Raw genomic sequence first — 17370 nt, forward strand, 5'->3', positions numbered from 1 at the left:
GTATTTTCTTCCAACAAATATAAATACAATGTATTTTCACTATTCTATGTAGAATTGTATCTTTCGCTAGATACAGACTCCAGGCAGTAAGGTCCAGTTCAACATTGGACGCAGACTCCAGGCAGGAGCATTTTTGCATGACCATCCAGATGACAAGTTGGTCAGCAAAATTTCTTCTTCCTGCCAATCTCAACAAGCAAGGCCAGCAGAGCCTCGCACATCTCGCTGGCATCACCCTCAGCACTGCCCTTCCTCAGCGTCGAGTACACAATCCACGCGTGGTCCAGCCTCCTCTCCGGCCTTACCACCACCGACCCTGGCACCTCGGCGTCGCGCCGTGTCACCAGCCCATCGCTCCTCTCCCCGTACCGCAGCCGCAGGTGGAGCGCGGTGACCGCCATTGCCGCCGACACGGGTGCGACCACGGGGACCTTCAGGGGGGCAAGCATTGACTCGACAAACTCGAATGCAGATAAGAACCGTGGCAGGGGGAGCCATGGGAGGAGCTCAGCCTGGGCGACGCGGGTTAATGCCACGAGCACCGTTGGCGCGATGCTGGCTTCTGTGTGGAAGGAGATGATCGGCAGCTCATCCACGGGGAGCTTGTGCTTGGAGATGAAGTCCTTTCTCTTGTCATATGTGAGGTCCTCCAAGGCCCTCATGTCGCCCTGTAGTTGTTCATTTGTTAAACGGTATGAAATGGAAGAGAGCATGGATGAACAACGTTCATAAGCGACGGATTTCATCGAGTAATTGCAGAAACCAATATAATGAGGACCTTGATTAGTTTGCATACGATGAGTTCCATGATTCTCCTTGTCTCCTTATCAGCGATCTGGCCTTCTCGAAGGATATCGGAGGCCACCGGTGTGCCACCATACGGGCTTTGAACTAATGCCAAACCGGCAACCTTGCCCTTGAGCTCGGACCAGTACAAGGAAATTGCTGCGGCAGCATCAACTCCACCTTTGCTATGACCCAGGAGTAAAACCTGCTTACCAGATCCCCAGTAGAGCTCTTCAATGTATTGTTTCAGTTCCCAAGCGTTTTTCTCCACTGATGCCTAGACAATGTGAAAGGTAAGCACAAGGAGAAGCAGAAAGGAACACAAGCATCTGCTGATCAATATTTATACAAAAAAAGAATGAAATTAGTGATAGATAAACTAGAAAAACCTTGCATGCCACCCTTTTTGAGTTCAGTTACCTCGCTATGAATCTTTGCAACATGGCATGTAAGCCCCATCTTCGAAAAGAATCTTTTAGTATTGACGAAATACAGTGGACTGTGGTTGCTAAAAAGCCCTGCATAAAGGAGGGCAGTGAGGATTCCTTTAGCGAAAGGGAGTAATTTTTAAGCAATGGCATTGTAAGGTTATTTTTTTTTAAAAAAATAAGAACGTCGTTATGTGAAAAAAGATGTCTCACCAGGAATAAATAAGTAAACCAGTGTATCGGGAAGGTAATGCACACCATTTCTGAAATATTAAGCAGCCTTTAGCATGATTGATCTTTTTATGAACTGATTAACCATTTTCAGTCTAACTTAATCGGTAATGAAAAATTATAGATTAGTATCATGTATGAGAGCAATGGTACACAAACATTCTGCTAAAACACAATAATGCTTTTTGTACTGAATTCACTAAACCTGGGCAGGAAAAACACACCTGACATCATGCAAAAGCTCCTTGAAGCGACATGTGCCATCAACTGAACAAAGAGATGCTTTAGTTCTTTGCAACCATCCTATATCTTCACAAGATCCCTGTAGTGTTGTCCAGAAACGATGTAAGATCCTGTGAGCATACAGAAGATTTTAGCATTTATGAGGAATATGAGATTTACGCTGCATGGAATTGATCCCTGAGACTGCAAGATGCGCCAGGTAGATAAAAACGTATCGAAGCAAGATGTAAAAAGTTGGATATATGGCATTAACTAACCTGGTTAGTTTGGCATGAATCTCACCGGAAAAGAGACTCCACAGATCTCGGACACAGAATGTGAATCTTTGTACCAACCCAAAGCCATGCAGAAGATAGGAAGACCTGCCATATGATCTGAAAGCACAAGTAGTTCCATAGTGAACGTGAGACACAAGACAAAACCGCATATGTAAGGGATGCAACAGAATTTCTTTCCAAGTGTCAAAAATTCTCTGAATCAGCTTTCTTATTGATGAAGCTACAAGAAAACTGAACCTTTGACAAATATTGGAAAATCTTTTTTGGATTATCGTGCCTTCAGATACTCCATTTGCAGGCTGCTCTTCTTTAGTATTACCAACAGATAATACATATGTTCCTTCATGAATATATCCTGTGGCGCCAGGCAATGATCTTCCATGGCAAGCAGATAACTGAACTCCACGATGTTGAGGAATCCAATCAATGCATCCGAGCAAATTTTCTGCCAAGATAAAAGACAAAACAAATAAAAAGAAAGAAAGACACAACAGAAACATCAATTTTCAGGCTTCTCCCAACTTTGAGAAGCATTTGTTTCTTTTAGTGGCAATGAAGCACATCTTATCCAGTCCAAGCCTCTGAAAGTCTGCCCATATTGTTACAAAAAAAGAGAGAGAGAGAGAGAGTTGTGTGCCCAAAATAATAACACATCTAGTACTCCTATCCAACAGAAAGTAATAAACCTTGAACTAAACGCTCCATATAAATAAAGAAAGAAAATAGGAATTCTGTAAAAACTAAGAACTTGTAATTCAGAATCAGCAAAGGAAACAAGACGACTATGTGCACTGAAATACAAGCATGTCCAAATCCCAGGTAGTTTTGTCAACCAAGACATACAAGCTCAAGTTGGTACCTATTAATTCTGTCAAGTATTGTCGTAACTGCCACCCAAGGTTTAGGAAGCGTGAAAAATAGTCCTCCATCTATGATCCAGGCAGATGATACAGGAGAGCATCACCCCTGATGATACATTTTTGGCCTAACAAAAGAAAAACCAAGTCAACAAACCCAGCATGTATCAACAAGGGTAACGCATGGACACAACACAGCACCAAAGATGTTATATCTTCCGGTACTTGTATAATATTCCTTCCGTACAGAAATAGTAGGCGTATTTTTTTAGTTTCGGTCTTCGAAATAAGATTTTGACTAAGGTTTTCTCACAAAATATATCATTTATAACTACAAAACCTAGATAGTGTGAAATCATTTTGAATTGTGAACCTAGTTGTATAATTTTTATACCCTATACATTCTTATAATTTGATTAAATATTAGTCAAAGTATATAAAATTTAACTTTAAAAAAAAAAAATACGCCAACTATTGGGAGTACATTGACAGCACACGCAAGAGGGTAGACTAATATCTTGGTATGACGGTGGACGATACCTACAGGGCCAACGCCACCCGTCCACCAATGACTGAATGTGCAAGAGAAATCTATTCACCAATTATGACAGAAGCTAGCCGAGTACAAGGGATCATGGCTAAATTACCGATCACACATCACAATTCACGAAACAAAGAAACTTCAAGGCAAACTCGCTCACAGCTTTAATTTAGAGAAGGATCAAAACGAGGAGACGAGTTATAGAAATAACAACGCGCATATATCCTGCGGCGAACTCCTAGACGAAGAAAAACTAAGATGTTTCTCTCTCACAGGCATTTCACCGAACAGGTGTAATGCACGCAATGCAACTCGTCGCCTATGCCACACGAGAACACAGCAACCACCAAGAAGGCCACTGTACACTGTACTTGTACCTCTCAGGGGAGCTCGCTAGCTGCTTGTCAACTCGCCAGGCCGTCCGTCGCCTCGAGGCTCCCTCCCAAACGACTTCGCCTCCGGGCTTCCGCTCCAATGCAGACGGACGTGAGAGAGAGAGAGAGAGAGAGAGAGAGAGTCCAAGAAGCTCGCGACAATCCGGGAGTTGGATCGGAGGAGTGGCTGAGTGGGCTTATCCGGAGACGCGCGCATGGGCGCCGCGTGGGACGCGCCGCGCGCCCCCTGCGTGCCGTGGCACGCTGGGCGCGCCAATATTTCTGGAACGCGACTACGCGACGCCACCAATCGCGGCTGGCCAAGACCGACGAGCGGGCAGTTGACACGAGTACGGGCTCCGTTCCCGCCGGCTGTTGGCTGCCAGGCACCAATTCCTGTTGGTCCATGATGGAACGTCTTTCGTCTCTCCCTGCGAACTCTCTCGGTTCAGGTACTAGCCGAGGCAGCCATGGTATTTTAACGATGAATATATATTTTTTATTATTTAAAAAATATATAGTAGTTTATGTTTGGCTCGCATATGTTTCCCTTATAGTATTTGCGATGCATGTGTTCCGTTCCGCTTCCCCGTGTGAGTCCATGCTCATGCACGCTCTTGTGCCTGCTCCCGCGTGAACCCGCCTATCATGCGCGCTCCCACCCACACTCCTGTACGTCCACATTAAGTGTAAAGTATATTCACATAACTAGTAGTTAAAAAAAATTATTTGATAACTAAGCTACATCACACATTTGAGCTATTAATAGCTAATTAGGTTTTTGAAATGATAAGAGTTCGGTAGTGAGAAAATGCTTAGAAAATTATGAATAGTTTGTTAAGTCGGAATACAATATGTAATTCTAAAATTTTAACAACTATTAATATCTACGTGTATTACATATGATATATAATCAATTTTTTTAAAAAAAATAAATATACATATGTATACCTACTATTTTGTGCCTGCCCCCGGTGCTAGGGCAGCTAAGCCAACCTCGGCGCTCGATCATACTGGTCATCTTAATAATCAGAGTTTTATGATGACAACAATGTTCTTGGTTCCGTGTAAAATTATATAAGTTTAGTGGGTCAGATTATACACTTATCAGTTGAATTATGTAAGATTAGTGGATTCGATTATAACATCTCATGGTATGAAGGACAGAGCCATGGGCACACTTGGTTCTGTGTTCACCATTGACCAGCCCAGAGGTATCTAAATGGGCGGCCCAGTTCAGTACGGTACAGGTTCGATCCGACCTGTTTAGGTATGGCCTGTTACTACTCGTTAGCTAAACATGTCGTGCCGTGGCTGCAGCCCAGCCACAATCCATGGCTGCAACCCAGCCACAATCCATTTAAGATCAGGTCGTACCGTGTCGGCCCGCGGCACGGTAGGCCCAATGATGTTTTTTTGTCTGTTGGTCCGTTAACACGTGAAAATCGGAAAAAAAAAACATAAAAAACCACCGAATGTTGGGATTGAACCTACGATCTCATACATGGTAAACAAGTACTCTACCACCATATTAAGCATCTCTTTATGTAACAAATTATATAAAATCTTAGAAAAATAGAAAAACTTAAATCAGACCGTGACGTGCCGCGGCCCTGGCTCAAACACGGCTCAAATACGTCTAACCATGCCGTACCGATCCGTCCCATTTACTCTCGTACCGTATCTGGACTAGATCATTTTTCCCGTGCCTCGAACTGACCCATTAGACCCGGTCAAGTTGACCACCTTTAGACCAGCCAAAGCCAAATCGAAGCAATGAGACGACCGCTAGCTCCATTTGGCATTTCATCTGAGCGCCATTTTACAGATGGTTCACATACAGTGCCGACGTGCGGTACGAATAATGAAATGTTAAAATGTGCGAACGTTGGCACAGAGCAGCCAGTGGTGGCCAAATTTATGATCAATTCAGAAAGAGACAAATTAAAGAGACAAATTGCTCCATGCTGAATGTTGATGATGCTAGCACCAATATGGTTCATCAGCAAATTCAGCAGGATACATAAAAATACGGTACAGGGACAACCGGACAAGAGAAAATGAAGTTGCTGCACAGAGATGCATGCCAGATCAAAATATTTATTCAGAGACATTGAAGCAACTAGAGATAACTGGGAATACATTGAAGCATCTGTTATGATTTTTCCTTGACAATATGTACAGCATGAAGTAATTAACTTGTCTAAGGTCCTTGAACCTAACTCCAACGTTTTCCATTAGATCTAACACCATGGAAGTGATAATATTATCACATGTCACGCCTCCGATGACTGAAGAAACAATTCATATTGTGTGAAAGCTAGATGACAGTGACATTGTGGGAGAAAATTCATCAAGTCTGACAATTCATATAATTCCACCTAGTATATCGTCGAGGTGAAAGCTAGATGACAGGTACTTCAGAGAAGACAGGACAACACAAGCACATTCTTAGATGAACACAAAATTGCTATGATTCAAATGAATTACAGTCTTAGCAAGAAACAGTTTCACCATAGTTCTATAAGCCAAAGGCTTGAGCTACTAAGCAAACAAAACCTGATGAAACAACTTCAGAAGAAACCTCTGAGGGATCAAATGTTACAGCATCCTGCAGTATAATTGATAGGTGACCTTATCAAGGGGGGCCTACCGATACAACAGAGAACCTTGACAGATGATATGGTTCTTCCAGCTGAATTACAAGTGATTAACCCAGTTTATCAATGCTTTGCATATCCAGCTGGCCTCAATGGAGAACATTGTCAATCCAATGTTTTAACAGGCATCTCCAGCAGGAATATCAACTGTAACATTATACCCTTACCCTGGTCCTTGTCTTCTTGATCTTACTGCCATCCGATTTCTTCCCCTTGCTCTTCTTATCTTCCTGGCTTTCCTCCACACGGACTTCACCACCATCTCCTCTACCCTTCATGCTCTTCTTATTCTTTCCCTCCCCGATTGTCCCCTTCTTACCCTTAGTCTTGTTCTTGCCAAGATCATCCACATCATCCTCCAATTCAAGCTTGGGATCGTCCTTCTTGCCTTTCTTACCCTTCTTATTGTTCTTGCTTGCCTCCTCCACCACATTTACCGATGCACGCTTGCCATTCTCTTTACCATTGCCAACCTTCTGCTCCTCATCAACAGAAACCACAATACTCTTCCTTCCCTTCTTCACGGTCTCTGCCTGCACTTCTTCCTGCATCACAACATCCTGCTCCTTCCTATTCCTCTTCCTCTTGCCACTCTCCTCCTTGACAACTCCCTCTCCTCTCAATGCCTTCTTCTTGTTCGTCATCTTCCTCCCAGTATCCACTTCTGCAGCATCAATGACCTCCCCAGCACCAACTTCTCCCTCCAATCGCGCAACCGGCACCTCAATCTTCATACCCAACTCCGGTACAGCCTGGTAAATTGGCAGGGCAACCGAATCCACAGCCTTCAGATGCAGCGCCCTCACGTTTGCCCACTTCTTTGGCACCTTTTCCACGGCCGCCTCCACCGCCGCCATCACATTGTCCAGAATCTCCTCTTCCTCCATGTCTAGCCTCCCCACCTTGATCCCGGAGCAGGTCCCCGACCGCAGGTACAAAAACGACGAGCCCAGCACCTTGCGGACCTGCTCCGGCCACCCGACGCGGGTAAAGTCGACTCCGATCGGAGCCTTCTTGGTGGAGTAGAACGCCTTCCCGAGGACGCGCGGCAGCAGCGGGAGGATGGCGCGGTCGGCGATGAAGAGGTCGTGGGAGCCGGCGAGGCGGCGGCGCGACTCGTAGGGGCGGTAGTCGGTGCGGAGCGTGGAGAGCGGGATGACCTCGGAGACGGGGAAGTGGAGCGACTTGGACGCATCGAGGAGGTCGGAGGCGGGCGGGGACCGCGAGTTGGGGCGATCGTCGGAGATGACGCAGACGGAGGCGCCGGCGTGCGCGACGACGGGGTGCGGGAGTGGGAGCAAGTGCGGCCTGGTGGTTGGCGAGGCCGGGACGCGGCGGAGCGAGAGCTGGAGGAGGACGAGGTCGTCGCGCTCGTCGGCGAGGAGGTTCGGGGTAGCGGCCGCAGCGCGCTTCTTCATCCACTTGGTCAGGGAGGCCACGGCGCCGGCCACCGTTGCTCGGGGCACCGGGTGCTGCTGCTGCGGCGACATGGCGGCGGCGCGAGAGGGGAGCAGAGGGGTTTAGGGTTTGATGTGCGAGGGGAAGGGAGCATTTTATACGGCTTCATCATTTACCAGGATGTATCCCTATGACACGTGGGTCCAGGTGGGGACCCCAAAAAATCGAAAATGTCAGCAGCTAAAGTGGGCCAAATTCATAGAGCTAGGTGTGTAGCTCAGTCCAGTAAGCCATGTCCTCAGCCCAGAGAACTTTTTATTTTTACATTTTTTAAATCGAAATATTGTAAAAATAGACGTTTATTTTGAAAAATAGCATATCTAGACGCATGTCGCCGCTTAAATTCAAAATACTAACGAAATAGTTATGAAATTTTTAAAAAAATTGATGTAGAGGATACTGTGATCTAGCTTTCTAAATTTTTCAAACAAAAATATAATACACCATGTATAATGAAACTTTTCTTTTTGTTTCTCATTGTGCAAATAATTATTTGAGTTAAATTTTTTAAGCTAGATTATAGTATCCTCTACATAATACATTTTTTCAGAATTTTTTATGACAATTTCAATAGTGTTTTGAATTTTAAGAGTATTGAAATGTTATATTTGTATTTATTTTTAACTTGTCACTCGTTGAAAAGACGACATTGGAAGGGTGACATGTGCTTATAGCTTTTTCAATGGGCGATAGTAGCAGCAGTCTAGATGCGTGATTTTTTAAAATGAGCATCTATTTTCGTAATTTTTCTATTGAAGAAATATAAAAACAAAAGGCTCCCCAGAAGCCCAAAACTCCACCACCACCATCATCATCACACGCCAGTCCAGTCCACCACGCCGAATTCCACAGACTGGCAGGAGGCACCGAGCGCGAGCGGCGACGGCCGACGGCGTCCAGGCGTGGGCGGGGACACCCACACTGCTAGTTTTCTAGATCTGCTGGTGGATGCATCTGTACGTTCTGGTACACTCTTGTCAGTTCGTTACCTTCTCCTTGTTTGAAGTTGGCCTCCAATCTCCATAGTTGGTTTCAGGTGTGAGCACCCTTATTTAAATGCATTTTGAGAGTTATATTCGTTCGGTGGTGGCATGTTTGCTGTTGCAACTTGCAAACCACTTCAGTACAGAATGCCTGTATAGGATATTTTGTCATTTGGCTTTATGATACTTGTTGATATTTCGGTAACGCACTGAAAGGTTGTCTTATCATCCCACAATTTGTGATAGTTTGGTAAATATGGTATTTACTAATACCAAGTCGAAGTTTCAATCGGTAAATTTCATGTACTGTCTTTACTGAATGTACTGTTGAATGCTATCCATGCTACTAGCATGGTTGACTTGTGTCTTTCTTGTGTTTCTGCAGTGTTCGAGCATTGTCAGTAAATAGATTGCCAGAGATCTGACTTCATTATTGGAAGCCTTTGTTCTTGATTATTCCTGGTCGAAATCCTAACTTATTGGCAAATGAGTGCTGATAAGGAGGTGTACTGGCCCAGGGTTGGCCTCCTCAAATGGCTTCCTATTTAGTATTCACTTATTTATTGTCGTTGTTGCTTTACGCATCTGTTACAGTTTTGAAGAGCTTAAAACTTTTCCTCATTCATATGCTGTCATGCCTAAGTTGCGGGATTGTACTAATATGAAGATTTGAATAATTTTATAAGTTGTTGCAGGTGGTGCTTTTGGTGGAAACTGGGGAGTGAGGCTTGTACCTCCTGAAAAAGGTGTATTCCCATTGGATCACTTGCATGAGTATGATTTGGTAAGACTGCAGATCTTTTTCATCAACTACCACTGTCATTATGTACTTGTTATATGAGAGATGAATGTTCAAACAGGAGAAGAAAGACTATCTTGCCTGCTGGATATCTACAGGATTTCAGTCTGAAAAATGTCGGCAGTTCTCAAAGAAGTATCTGGAATGTCGGATGGAGAGGTTAATATGCTTAGTTCTTAGGTAAAAAACTAAAATTAGATAACATATATGGGTGTATTTGTCGAAATAGATAACATGTTGTAGTATTTATAAATTTAGCATCTGTATTAAGCGTATCATTTACCGAAAATGGATTTTCGGTACACCGTACGCCGAAAAACCCATATTCGGCACACCGTGTGCCGAATACGGCACTGTAGCTCATATCAACCGTATTCGGCACACGGTGTGCCGAATGTGGCCTTTGCCTGCCGTGCGGTCTCCGTTGGCGTGGAAAGCCTATATTCGGCACACCATATACCGAATACGGCACTGTAGCCTATATTCGGCACACCGTGTACCGAATACGGTTGATATGGGCTACAGTGCCATATTCGGCACACCGTGTGCCAAATTTGACCGGGTCCACGGTTTTTCGGCGTACGGTGTACCGAAATTCCATTTTCGATAAATGATGTGCTGAATACGAATGCTAAAATTGTAAATATGACAATATGTTGTTTATTTGGCAAATACGCTCATATATGTTAGTCTAATTTTAGATTTTTGCCTTAGTTCTTACTGTCTGTATACTAATTTCAGAGCTCTAAAAATTATTATAATGTAGGTAGCATAACCTCTCCTTTTTGGCATATCAATACTTTGCTAAACCTAATTTTGTTTGTGTGTTTAGCATGCTACAGACTACAAAATTGATGTCCCAAGAAAGCCATGCAAACATATTAATAGAATTGAAGTAGAATTATCAGTTACTGTCAGAGTTCTTGGATAATTGGCCTTTTGGTTGAAATTAAATTTCTTTCCTGCACTCATAAATGCTTTCAGTATTTTGAGAAAAAAATCGTTTAATGAGATTGATAAATATGTTCTTTTTTTGATGTGAAAGCGTTGTTGTATGGTTCTCTTTCGGCACTCGATAGTTTGAGATTTAGTCCACATGCTCAGCATGCTACAACATGTTCTGATCGATTTTAGTTGTTGAGTGAATTAACTTCTATTTGCTACATTAGCCTATAGCAACCAAGTTTGGCCTCCTGGGATGTTATGTTGTTTGCATCCTCTGGACCAACACTTGCAATGTGCTATATGAAGGTATGTGTATGGTGACTGAGTGAAGCAACCAGTTTGCCAACGACAAGTGGGAAACTACTAGTTTAGGTTGTGAAACACCGATACTTCAATCTGAGACCGTATCCGTATCGGATACGGCATCCAATATAGATACGGTTTCGATACGTATCTCTGGAATATCGAAAAAAATAAATCAGAAAATACGGATACATTGTGGATACCTTAGGGATACTTCTATAGGATACGGCCTGGCCTGATAGTGCAACTCTGGCCCAGTAGCTAACCTAAATGGCTAGCTACACGCACGTCTGCTCGCGTCTCCCTCTCATCTCGCCAGCCGCCCACACGCTCCCTCTCGGCGGTCGCCACCAAACTGGTGTTGATGCCCCAAAGAGCAAGAGCCGCCACCTTGTCTCACCTGCCGCCCGCTAGCTCCCTCTCAGCAGTCGTCAGCAAACCAACGTTGACGCCCCAGAGAGCAAGAGTCGCCGCCTCGTCTCACCCGCTGCCATGAACCACGAGTAGTAAGTCACCCAGTCCCCTCTCCCACCTCTGTATTCATGCTTCCATTCGATTTGGTTGGTGGCAGGCTCGTGGAATCTGTCGTGGTCAGGGCAAAGTCAGGTAGACGGCCGATCTTGTGGCCGGCCACGGGGGCGGGCCCAGTGACCATCGATTCGGATCTCTCTTACCCCATCTGCTCGGAGCTCTTCAAAGTCGCGATGCTTTCTCTCTGTCTAGTTGTAGATGTGTTGTCCCTATATGTTGCATATGTGTTTACAAAGTTTTTAGCATGTGCTGATGTGTGCGACTGTGTTATTAGATGCTTGGGTTATGATGTCATATGATGAGATGATTTTATGTTTTTGTGCAGTGACTATCTCTTCAATCTCGTGCTCATCGGGGTCTTGGGTGTCGGGAAGTCTTGCCTATTGCTAAGGTTTACAGTGAGGATTCTTTTCTCTTTCCCTTCCCCACATATGATCAAACAGTTGTTTTTGCTCAGTATCTTCTGTTTAGTTATTCTCATTGGTAGTACTGTTTTTTTTTAAAAAAATATAACGTATCGGCGTATTGAATTTTCTGAAAAAATATCATATCCCCGCATCGGTATCGGCCCAATACCGATACCCGTATCCATATCGGTGTTGCATAGGTTTAGGGGCATTTTGGTAGTTCTACTAATCTTTTTTAAGAGAGAACGTTTGATTGTTTTAACTTAGAAAATCTTACTGGCACTGGGGAGAGCTGTTACCAACTTTGATCTCTGAAATTCACTATCCCAGCTCGTAACAAGGTGCGCTTTGCATTTGAAATGTTTGCTGCCTCATAACAAAATGCATTTTGCTTCTAATTTTTTTTGTTTGCTGCTGCTCTTTCCATTAAGACACCAAATCAATTTTTTACTTATGTACTAAATCTCTGAATTTATCTTCCTCGGAAACTTGATGGCAAAGCAAGATATGTCAGAGCTTGGGTTCAGAAATGTGGACGAAGTGGATACACCTCCTGTCTCTTGACAAGAACGGCAAACTGGAGAGCCCTCCTCGTGAGCCAAATGAGAAAAAATAGCTGTTTGATTTTGACGTAGCCTATGTATATTTCTTATGCAAGTTCTTGATCCAGGAGGGAATAATAAACAGGAAAATAATAGTAATAGCAACCAATGCTGTGACCTAACTATTGGCTGTTTTGACGTTCATAAGAAGCAGATTATATTATCCATGTTTGATTAACAGCTGCAGTGGATTATGCGTTTTTATCTATTTCTTAAAATATATATAGATTTTCCGTTTCTCCCATGTTAACTAGTTGAATGGCCATACTTTGCTACGTAATATAAAAATCGTGTTACCAAGCATGTTAAAGTGGTCGTCGCTGAATTCGACCTGCTTGGTGCCCTTGGCTCTGCCATTGCGCTTGGGCGAAGTCTGCCTAAGCCACCAAAAAAAAAAAAAAACCTTAGCGGAAGGCCATACTAACCCTCTTGTGTGCATTGCTATTTTACTGCCGAAATTATCTGTGCATGTTTGAATATTCGCCAGCTGTTCATCTCGACTGGAGAGTACTGATTTGTTCGCTTTTTTGACGACGTGCTTCCTTGTCTTCTCATGCCGAAGATGAGAAGAAGGCTGATAGGGGAATCCCTCTTATGGGTTCTGCCATAAGGCCAGGCATCGCAACAAATGTCAAATTTGGAGGGTCTGGATCGTATCCTGATCTTCCCTGGGTTTCTACCACTGGGACTGGACCAAATGGTAGAATCATATCAGGTGTAACATACAAGTATGGAAGAAATGAGGTGAAAATAGTATGTGCCTGCCATGGCACTCACAAGTCACATGAGACCGGAGGAGTTCATGCGGCTCCGGGCCAAGAAAATAATGCAACTTTACCAGCATTCCCTGCCGGTAACCAAGCAGCGTCTGCTGAAAACTAATTTGCTGGTTTCAGAGAGAATACTTGACTACAAATTGTTGCTCCATTTTGTGTCTATATCATCCATTTCTTCTATTACTCCGTGCTCATCACGTACTGATATTTATTATGTAAGTTTAGACTCCTGTATCTTGAGCTTTTGTTTGAGGACAAAAACCGGTGTATTTTAGCTCTTTCAGCTTCAAGCAAAGATTGCTTTAGTTTGGAGCTCCATTCCTGACTTCATTTCTAGCCATCTGGAGCCCTCGAGACGCTTTGCCAATCGGTGGCACAGCAGAATATTCAGCATATTATTTGAACAACATAGTTGCTTTGCAAGTTTAGTTTTGATATTCAAGGGGTCAGTAAATTTTATATGGCCCCAACCAACCATTTCATGGAATTGCATTCCCCCCCCCCCCCCCCCCCACCAATTTGGAGTCAGGTCTGTCAGGACTTAGGAGTCCAGTTTGGTTCATGGACTTCATCAGCGTCCAGAAACAATGCTGTATTTTGAAGGCACGACATGGAACGACAATTTTCTGCAAAATACCATAAACTGACAAGCACATAAAAAACAAAATACATGCACAAAAACCCAGTACAGAATGACACATTCAATATGTATCGGATTATATATTGCTCTCAAGGGGAACAATCTCAATAGTTGCAAACAAAGGACTGCAATTGCCAGTTCCTCGTAATCTTAAATCCGGAAGCGAACCAGTTCCTTGAGCAGCATTCGAAGTTTCACACTCGTTTGTAGTTTGGTACAAGCAAGCTCAGATATTTCTTGTGCACTGCACCAAAGCCATTTACCCTCAACCAGCAAGCGTTTACACGGTGTGTCATGTCTATTGATGGGTCAGCGATCTTTAACATGTTCAGACCATTAATCTGGATACTCTGTCGAGTAAGCACATAAATCAATAGAGTTACACAGACCAGTCCAGGCTTCAAACGTTGCAGAAGCTGGGAAAATGGCCTTCACCTGACAGGTTCAACTAACCACGCTGGCACTCCAGTTGTTTTGTGTTCACCAATAGCACCTGTTTCAGTATGGAAGTCACCAATCAACATGTATCACAGTGGGGAATTCATGAGGTATTTAGAAGTTCCAATGTGCCAACAATGATAGGTGGATAAGTCGATGTAAAAGCAAATCAAAATAAGTAAACTGCACCCAAGAACAATTGGAGAACAATAAAAGGTTCTTTACCTCCCGGATGTAATTTGCGATTGCTTTGCACCCTTCAATAGCAAGTCCCATTACATTTTCAAATGTATCCATCGGTAGTTTTGCATCCATCTGAAAAGGAACTATTCAGCACTAGCCTTGGTTTTGGTGGATAGCTAAATTCTCATAAAGAGCACTATGCAGCAAACAAGAGCGTACAAAATATTACAGAACATGAGAACAGGAAGAGAGAGTTAGGGGAGTTAAGAATATGAAACAATAAGATATAATTGATGATCTTTTCGAACCTGCAGAAGTGTCACTTTGTCCATCTTTGCAAGAACGCCAACAGTGACATCTGCACCCCCAGCACTGTCTTCTATGTAATTCAGATCTGGAATAGCATATTAGATTACATGGCTTTTATTTTTGTCATGAGTTTTAGCTTGCCATTACATATAAAAATAACTTAGGTGTCTTACCGAGCAAAGGAGTAGAACACAGATACCCAGCACTACAAGATGTGACAATGTCTCGCATTGGAATCCCAGCATCTGCAAGAGCTAGTGTTGCAGCATTGATGCATGCTGACCTTGTTCCTGTTATACACACGGTCATGCTCAACTGCTCAAGATATGTCAAGATCACTTCAAAGTGCTAAATATGACAAAACCATTTCGAATTATACACAAGAAAAACTATGTGGTAGCATGCCTGTCTGAGAGTAATATAGCAGAGGGGGCAAAGAGCACACATAAGATTTGATAGGTATTCTGCTGGACGTCCCATCATTTGGACCATACATCTATATTTACTCGGTCTCTGAAAAATTAAGTTGGCTTTGTTTTGGCATGGAACAAAAAAGAGTTCGTTCTAGAATAAATAATAGAGTGATTCTAGGGGTGAATGTAGTGTGCACATTTCAAACTTGACAATCGGGAAGAAGGTAACACACTTACCACCATCAGCTTGAAGAACTTGGACAAATATATCAATCTGCATACAAGCATAATAAGCATCGGAAGTTGATCCTGATATCACTTAAGATTAATATTTCTTGAAGGGCAAGTTAGTAAATAGAACTAACCTGTGAGCGTGGCATTAAATTTGTTAATATGCTTGCCTCCATTGTTTGTCGAATAACAAGCGAAATTTCTGTTGATCGCCTGCAAGATGATAGTAGCTTTAGTTCACTATTGTAGTTATATTAAAAATGAAACACCATGTGCACTAGCATCAGGCAACCCGGATTCACTTTGGACAGTGGCCATTGGGTGTTCACCTCACAAGCACTAAAGTGAATGAACTAAGTTATACTACAGCACTATTTGCTTCATGTTACATGGTATATACTCTTGAAACTTCTTATCTTAAATGAGACATTTGATTATGTACACTGTTACAAACACAAAGTCATCGATCTGACACCCATACTTTGATTTGAGGATGCTTTCCTCTTTAAGAAAAGTCTAACATGATTACAAAAATACTGTCATTAAAATCAGAAGGCAGTTGATATCAAAACATGTGAGAAAAGACAAATATGGGGAAAAGAAGCCTCGTGTTAAGGTAGAGACAAAAATAACACACATTTGCCATGCTGGAAATTTGTACTGATAACAAACGAATCCATTATTGTGAATAACTGAACTGTTTTTTTATCAAATCCCACTCTTCAAGTTGGAACATACCGGTCACCTTTTGGCTTCCTCCTCCGATCCCCAGTACTAAATTCTGCCATCCTATACTCACAACGCACCTGCATACAGATTTCTCATGAAAGCATCCTAAATGGAGAATCGAGACTCAATGAACTTAGACTAATGAAACTTTACCAGAGCCTCGCTGCTGTTTACTTGCTGCCCTTTGTTCTGGACCTGAATGAGCAAAACGAAGAGCATGGAATTTTATTGGATAGCAAAATAAGTCAAAGTAAAAAAAATCCATTCCTGACAGCGGAAAAAAAAAAGAGGTACGACAAAGCACGTGCAGAAGTAAGCTCTAGTGAACACCACAAACAGAATGCAGGGTAGCCTTGGTGTTGCTTGCAGCCCCACAACAAAGAAAGAAAGCGATTTGATTTTGATTTCCACAATTCTACTTCGACTATTCCAGTACACCTCCTGTGGAACAAATTAGCATGTTCTACAGCTCATATGCCATGTTTGATCCTAATGGTTTCTTGGACATGATGTACCATCCCCGACTAAATCACCAGTACGTCATCTCGTGGTACACTTCAAAAGGTTCGCCAAAAAGGTTAAACCTAAATCATCATAATTCCGATTACAAACTCTAAACCTCACATTATACCAGTAAATCCCCTCTGAGAGGCATTTCCTCAAACACGCCGTGCGCATGGCCTTTCACAGGTAAGCGGAAACACACTAATTAGAGTAGGGGATGCACCTCTCGAGGGCCGTAGACGGCGGCGATGACCCTGGTGTTGCCCATCTCGAACAGCGCCGACCTGCGCAGACCGACAATCCGATCAAAAGTGAACACCAAAACTACCACCGGAACCCTAATCGAACAGTCCCGCTTTCCCCGTCTATCAGCGTCGGACCTTTACTCACCCGTCGGCCCGCGCGACGACGCCAACCTCGCCCTTGAGCTGCCGCATCTGCGCGATGTCGAGCACCGAGTGAGATATAGGGTGCGCGTGAACCGCGCGAGGGAGCGGTAGGGAAATGGGAAAGGGGCGGCACCTCGTTGGGGCGGCGGCCGTCGACGCGGAAGCCGGTGAGGGGGTTCACGTACTCCATCGCCGGATTCGCCGCTCTCTCTTCGTGCCCTAGCTACGCCTACGCGACGCAGTTTGTGGGCGAGGCCGCGAGGCGAGGGTTTTTGCGGGGTTCCCCTCTGTTCGGACCTGTGCCCCATTCGAGGAGGCCTGACCCACCCAGC

At 43.6% G+C, this 17370-nt stretch overlaps 3 protein-coding genes across 5 annotated transcripts; all 3 read right to left on the reverse strand.

Moving 5' to 3' along the window:
- Window positions 1-90: 90 nt before the first annotated feature.
- Window positions 91-4174, reverse strand: LOC133929393 (uncharacterized). The gene is made up of 9 exons (XM_062376129.1): window positions 3742-4174; window positions 2826-2951; window positions 2204-2411; window positions 1946-2062; window positions 1670-1798; window positions 1428-1477; window positions 1207-1304; window positions 779-1063; window positions 91-668 (listed from the first exon to the last, which is right to left on the reverse strand). The coding sequence occupies exons 2-9, from the start codon at window positions 2893-2895 to the stop codon at window positions 162-164; spliced, it is 1464 nt and encodes a 487-aa protein (XP_062232113.1). The 5' UTR covers window positions 2896-2951; window positions 3742-4174; the 3' UTR covers window positions 91-161.
- Window positions 4175-6026: 1852 nt separating this feature from the next.
- Window positions 6027-7932, reverse strand: LOC133929394 (uncharacterized). The gene has a single exon (XM_062376130.1). The coding sequence runs from the start codon at window positions 7886-7888 to the stop codon at window positions 6554-6556; it is 1335 nt and encodes a 444-aa protein (XP_062232114.1). The 5' UTR covers window positions 7889-7932; the 3' UTR covers window positions 6027-6553.
- A 5963-nt stretch (window positions 7933-13895) lies between these two features.
- On the reverse strand, window positions 13896-17338 carry LOC133929396 (exosome complex component RRP41 homolog). Of its 3 annotated transcripts, XM_062376132.1 has the most exons (12): window positions 17172-17338; window positions 17040-17086; window positions 16873-16933; window positions 16299-16340; window positions 16155-16222; window positions 15551-15629; window positions 15423-15459; window positions 14946-15062; window positions 14772-14857; window positions 14506-14595; window positions 14278-14335; window positions 13896-14192 (listed from the first exon to the last, which is right to left on the reverse strand). In XM_062376132.1, the coding sequence occupies exons 1-11, from the start codon at window positions 17226-17228 to the stop codon at window positions 14291-14293; spliced, it is 729 nt and encodes a 242-aa protein (XP_062232116.1). In that variant the 5' UTR covers window positions 17229-17338; the 3' UTR covers window positions 13896-14192; window positions 14278-14290. The 3 variants fall into 3 exon arrangements, with proteins under 3 accessions (XP_062232116.1, XP_062232115.1, XP_062232117.1); XM_062376131.1 differs by having other exon boundaries at window positions 13896-14335; XM_062376133.1 differs by having other exon boundaries at window positions 13896-14335; window positions 17030-17086; window positions 17172-17255.
- Between the last annotated feature and the right edge of the window lie 32 nt (window positions 17339-17370).

This window comes from Phragmites australis, chromosome 9 (genome assembly GCF_958298935.1).
Source record: "Phragmites australis chromosome 9, lpPhrAust1.1, whole genome shotgun sequence".
Lineage (NCBI taxonomy): Eukaryota > Viridiplantae > Streptophyta > Magnoliopsida > Poales > Poaceae > Phragmites > Phragmites australis.